Genomic DNA, 6471 nt, shown 5'->3' with positions numbered 1-6471 from the left:
TATGTCTGTAGCAGACAGATCTCTGATTTAGCTCCTTCGCACCTATTGAAATGGCAGTGGGTTTTTTATTCCTTACTTGATATACCCCTCCAGCCTGTCTTTACCTGAGGATACAGATCTCTCAAGTCATCCTTGAAGTCCTCCTGAAGCACATACTCCTCCGTGCCAGTCAGCTTGCCACTGCTCCTCTGCTTAGAAGTTCCGTCACAGCCTCCTTAAGCTTGGTTCTTTACAGGTCAGGTGAAGTCCCTCCCTGTGATACCAGCTCCGTTCAGGAAGCGTTCCAGGTCCCAATGGGTTTGAAACCTTTCTCCTTACGCTGTCTTCTCAGCCGAGTATTCAGACTCTATTTCCACCGCTCTCCCTGCTCTTGTGCAGTTCAGGAGTCCCCGTTTTCAGCTTCTTCCCCCAGAGATTGAATTTTGCCTCTAGATTTTGTCTCCTGCTTTTGCCTACATTTTTTGTATCCACACAGACCACAGCTCTAGGTTTCTCCCCAACTCTTTTTATTACCCCATTTTTATGTTCTTTATTTTTAAACCTTTAAGCAAGGGTGAGGTCTGCTTGGGTACAAAACTGCTTTATGAATAACTAATACAACCACTCTGATCCAATAACAACTCATGTCTTTTTTAGTATGCCCTTAGGAGTAGCCACAAAGTTTGCATTCATTTTTTCTGGTCAAGTGCTTTTGATAAATAGATTAAAACCCAAAAAAAACCCCCATGGGATAACGCAGAAGGTTATCAAGCGACTGAAAAGAAGTCTGTTGACTTTCTTAATGAAAATGAGATGACAAGGAGGAGCAAGACCAATGGGAACGTTGAAAATCCGTTAGAAGATGTTTTATAGGGGAGAGGCAATGTCAAATGATTCTGCCCAGATTCGCGGCTGTTAGGACTCAGCTGGAAGCTGTGGAAGAAGCTGTACAAAAACGCTTACTCCAATAAGCCAGGAAAAACCTGAGGTCAATGTTATCTTTGGGGATTGGATGTGCCTAAATAAATCCAATGCGTTTGTCTTCTTCACGTTTTGCAACGACCTAGTGGAGTAGCTTAACGAAGCTAATTCAAGAGGTCAAACACTAACGAAGAAACAAGACCGTATAAAGCCACCTCAATAAAAGCAGGGGAAAGTCAATGTAATATTTAAACTGAGGGGATGGGTGAAGAGAGCTGCATCTGTCCGTTCTTGCTTGGTAGGGGGTTTTGCCTTCCGACCTGCTCATGCCAGAGAACCACGTAGAAGTATATATGCTTTACTTATAAGTAACCGCATGCTTATAACTTACCTCCTGCTCTCCACCTCATCTAACAATTCCTTTTACTTCGAAAATACCATTACCGCAGGCTCTGGGGCTCTGTCCCACGCCAGTGGGTGAACTTCGTGGAAATGTTTGGCTTTGAGCGAAAACACTTTTACATTCTTACACTGGATTGCAAAAAGCCTCTTGGTGGGGTTTTTTTTTTGGTCAATGTGAGTGACACGGGGGATGCTACCTCCCCTCCGCCTCTCTTTTGAGGTCTCTTAATGTATGCCTTAAGGCATTCTGTAGGCACAAAGTTCACAGAATCACAGAATGGCAAGGGTTGGAAAGGACCTCGGGAGATCATCTTAGTCCAACCCCCCTGATCAAGCAGGTTCTCCTAGAGCATGTTGCACAGGACAGTGTCCAGGCGGGGGTTGAAGATCTCCAGAGAAGGAGACTCCACAGCCCCCCTGGGCAGCCTGGGCCAGGGCTCGGGCGCCCTCACAGTCAACAGGTTCTTCCTCACGTTCAACTGGAACCTCTTCTGCTTCAGTTTGTGCCCATGGCCCCTTGTCCTGGTGCTGGGCACCACTGAGAAGAGTCTGGCTCCGTCCTCATGACCCCCACTCTTGAGATATTTGTAGGTGTTGATGAGATCCCCTCTCAGCCTTCTCTTCTCCAGGCTGAACAAGCCCAGCTCCCTCAGCCTTTCCTCACAGGGGAGATGCTCCAGTCCCTTTATCATCCTTGTTGCTCTCCTCTGGACTCTCTCCAGGAGTTCCTCATCTTTCTTGAACTGGGGAGCCCAGAACTGGACACAGAGCTCCAGACGGGATCTCCCCAGGGCAGAGCAGAGGGGGAGGAGAACCTCCCTCGCCCTGCTGGCCATGCTCCTCTTGATGCACCCCAGGATGCCATTGGCCTTCTTGGCACCAAGGGCACCCTGCTGGCTCATGGTCAGCTTGTCGTCCACCAGGACTCCCAGCTCCCTCTCAGCAGAGCTGCTATCTAGCAGGTCAGCCCCCAGCCTGTACTGGTGCATGGGGTTCAAGCTCCCCAGGTGCAGCACTCGACACTTGCCCTTGTTGAACTTCATCAGGTTCCTCTCCACCCAACTCTCCAGCCTGTCCAGGTCCCGCTGAATGGCAGCACAGCCTTCCTGTGGATCAGCCACTCCTCCCAGTTGGGTGTCATCAGCGAACTTGCTGAGGGTACGCTCTGAGGTGCTCTAAGCTTCTCGGCTGAGTTACAGCTTCTTGAAATAGAGGCAGAAAGCGGCCCAGAAGTCACCTGAAGCATCCAATGGATTTCAGAGCCTTGTGGTGGGAGCCAGCGTGTGTGTAGGGGTTGCCTTCCTTTCCCTCACTTACCTCCGCTGTTGGAAATCATCTCCTTCACAACCCCTTGAATCCACTACCCCCAGCTCTCTTGTCATAAGAAGATGAATAAGAATAAAGGATGGATTCAATTTTGATGAAAAGGAGCTTAGCTGAACACAATAACAAGCTGAACCAATTTTTGCCTCATTTTCAATTAAATCCTCTGGTAGGATGTCAGCATAAGTTACTATTACTGCCTCTCCCATGAGGGCAGTAGAATTTAAAGGTGTAAAAATCTTGCTTTCAAAATCACTTTGGTTTGCTTCCCAGTATCTCTTGATTTTACTCCAGTCCATACCCAATGCGGGCCTTAAAATTGTCTTGTGTCCTTGACAGAAACTGTACTGCTGAAGTACCTGAATGCCCCATCTCTTCTTCTGCATCAGCTGGAGGCTTCTCACCCAGCCTGAAAATAATTCCTTGTCTTTCTGCTCCCTGACCCTTTTCCTGCTGGTTAACCTTGAATTTCTCCTTCCTAAACAACTTTTGCTTACTTGTGGTTCTTCTCTAGTTTCAAACCACACTCGATGGAGAAGAATCCTTGTCTTTCGTCATTGAGTTGAGAGAGAAATTCATTAAATGGTCATTTCTTTCACACATGCATACACACCCTCAGTTTTGAGCAGTGTACTCTCTATTCTTGAGTGATAATTCATAAGGGGATTTTTTCAGCTGATATCAAAGGTTGTGCAAGATTATATCAGCCCAAAGAATCACAGAATTGTTGAGGTTGGCAAAGCCCTTTAAGCTCCCCAGCCCAACCCTTCCCCTACCCCTGCCATCCCACCCCCAAACCCTGGCCCTCAGCACCGCCTCTGCCCGCCTAACCTAACCCTGCCCTGGCGCAACTTCAGACCATTCCCCCTCATCCCATCGCCCATTCCCAGGGAGCAGAGCCCTCCTCTCAGGCAGTTGTAGGGAGCGATGAGGGCTCCCCTCAGCCTCCTCTGCTCCAGGCTGAACCCCCCCAGCTCCCCCAGCCGTTCCCCAGCAGCCTGGGGCTCCAGACCCCTCCCCAGCTTTGTGATAAAAAGATAAAAACATTCGAGATAAAAAGGAATGCAGGGTGGCTCTGGTCTGCAGTGACTCCGGCAGTAGTGGGACGTGCATGAGTCAGCAAGGCATCCAGGAAGAGGAGTTGTTCTTGTGGATCCTCTTTGGAGCATTGATTAACTTAATTTAGCATTGATTAACTTAGCTTAACCATTGTAAGGAGATGACCTGTTGTGGCAGGAGCGCACCCTGGCAAGGTGGGGTGAACATAATGTTTTCTCACAGTGAATTTTACTGATGGGAAAAACGTAAAGACTGGCTCAGAAAAAAAAAAAAAAAACAACCAAAATTGTAGAATCACAGACTGGCTGAGGTTGGAAGGGACCTCTGGAGGTCATCTGGTCCAAAGCCGGTGGCCCAGGATTGTGCCCGGGTGGCTTTTGAATATCTGCAAGGATGGAGACTCCACAGGCTCTCTGGGCAACCTGTGCCAGTGCTCGGTCGCCCTCATGGGGAAGAAGTTCCCTGGTGTTCAGAGGGAGCCTCCTGCGTTTCAGTTTGTGCCCGTGGCCTCTGGCCCTGCCCGGGGCACCCTGAGAAGAGCCTGACTCCATCCTCTTGCTGCCCTCCCTTCAGGTATTTACATACCTTGGGGAGATCCCCCTGAGCCTTCTCTTCTCCAGGCCAAACAGTCCCAGCTCTCTCAGCTTCTCTTCATAGGAGAGATGCTCCAGCCTCTTCATCATCTTCATGGGCCTTTGTTGGACTCTCTCCAACTTAATTACTAAATTACTTATCCTTACCCAGAATAGATGTAGTGAATGTATACAGAGTGCCCACAAACATAGAGTATCAGGGAACCTACGTTAGTGAAAAAATAGAGACTTATTCGCATCCTAAGCGCGGAGGTGTGTATGTAGATGCACAGAGTAGTTGCTGTGGCAGTAATGGGAATTATAGGAAGACTGGGAATGATTTCAGTAACTAAATGCTGGGAAGTCTGTCTTCAGAGTTTCAAATGGGTTCTGTTCAATCTGTAGACAACAGAGACCTACTTGTCTTGCTTTAGTTTAGTTTAGCATTTTTTGAGCGGGAGAAAGTATTTTTTTGGTTACTGACACAATAACAGCAGGCATAAGATGAAACTATGAAAAATTTGATTTGAAATTTGAGTTACTGTCTTGTAGACAATTTTTTTTTTAACAGAAATGCCTGTGCTGTTGTAAAATACTTGGATTTGATCCCAAATTACAATGAATGAGCCTAAATGGCCAATTGGATCACGCTTGACCTTTCATCTTTGCTTCCTATAATGCACATTTATTTTAGAAATTAGGTGGCTTCCTTGGTTAGTTATTCTTCATCTCTTTGATACAGTGTATGGGTAAAGTAGTATTTCCGTTTTAGCCATCGTGAATGTCTTTCATTGCAGTAGAACTGTGTCTGGTATTCAGTGTCCTCCTGGTTTTTCCTGACAGTGAGTTGTGACTTCTTTTGAACTTTGATTTGTTTTTGTAGTTGGCTTTCCACAACATGGTACCATCACAAAGTTCATAAGGAAGAGAGTTGGTTGTATGGAATCTTTCTTGTTTTGTACGAAACGCGATCCCAAGCTGATACATGCAATATAAAGTTACCCTATAACTAAATATCATCGTATCTACTGAGGTAGCCCCAGGCCTGTGTCGTGACTCACTCTCTTGTTTTCTGTTTCAGAGTCGACAACTGGAATCGGAAACTGGAACGACTGAAGAGCATAGCCTCAACAAGGAGGCTCGCAAATGGGCTACCCGGGTAGCCCGCGAGCACAAAAACATCATCCACAGTCAGCGGGTAGGTTAGGAAAACTTCCATTTACAGGTTTTATTTGTTGCAGCTTCCCCAGTGCATGAAAGAGGAGCTGCTACAAAGCACCCAGGAATTATTTTTGTCCTGTTGTCTCTCGAGACAACCTGCCATTTTCACCTTATCCTTTCTTGGCATGGTACGCTCAAACTGCTGAGTTAGCAGCTCCTCAGACTTCTCGGTTCGGCAGTATGTTTTGTTATTCCTATATAAAACTGAAGTTACAGCTTCTACGTTACTGCAAATAACTTACAGCCCTACCTCTATCCTACACAGTGTCCTTCTGTTGAGCCTAAAGTTTTGGGGATCCTCTTATCTCCACTGTATCATGTATATATTACACATAGAAAAAAATGTATTCATTTGGTTTTCAAAAGTCTTCTCAACGCTAGGAAAATCCGTGCGTAATGTGCACTTAAATCTAATGTGAAGACACAAAATTAAGTGTGTGTCGATACATTTATTCCTACATACGTGGCTCAACATAGAAGAAATTCTTTACAATGAAGGTGAAACCCTGGCAGGGGTTGCCCAGAGAGGTGGTGGAGGCCCCATCCCTGGGAACATTCCAGGCCAGGTTGGACGGGGCTGTGAGCAACCTGATCTGGTTCAAGGTGTCCCTGCTCCTGCAGGGGGGTTGGGCTGGGTGACCTCTAGGGGTCCCTTCCCACCCAAAACATTCTATGATTGTATGATTCTATGAACCTAGGGCTGTATTTGGACGTCCTAAAGGGCTTCAGGTAGCTGTGTTTTGGAATGCAGCTGAGACTGCCTAGGAGCCAGAATAAAGTCAGCCTGTTTCACATGCTCAGGTCAAGCCTAAACTGGCACAGACTGCATTAAATTCAGTTAAAGAGGATATGTTGATACTACAATATCTGTAATATTGTATAATATTCAGTGAGCTTCAGCCCAGGAAGCAGGGGCGTGGCTTCTACTTCCACTTCAGTCTTTAGAGGTTCGAGCCATTCCTCAAACCACCCAGGGGGGGGCAAGAAGCAAGAC

At 46.8% G+C, this 6471-nt stretch overlaps 1 protein-coding gene across 1 annotated transcript in view; it reads left to right on the top strand.

Annotated features, from left to right (window-relative positions):
* FCHSD2 (FCH and double SH3 domains 2) overlaps positions 1-6471 on the top strand; it is a 195824-nt gene that overhangs the window by 154047 nt on the left and 35306 nt on the right. The window contains exon 10 of the mRNA XM_009634579.2: positions 5338-5454. Within this exon, the coding sequence (XP_009632874.1) occupies positions 5338-5454 (117 nt within the window). The remainder of the gene's footprint in view (positions 1-5337; positions 5455-6471) is intronic.

This window comes from Egretta garzetta, unplaced genomic scaffold (assembly GCF_000687185.1).
Source record: "Egretta garzetta isolate BGI_Z169 unplaced genomic scaffold, ASM68718v1 scaffold232, whole genome shotgun sequence".
Lineage (NCBI taxonomy): Eukaryota > Metazoa > Chordata > Aves > Pelecaniformes > Ardeidae > Egretta > Egretta garzetta.
Note: the sequence above shows the minus strand (reverse complement) of the source record. Positions and strands in the feature narration are given on the sequence as shown.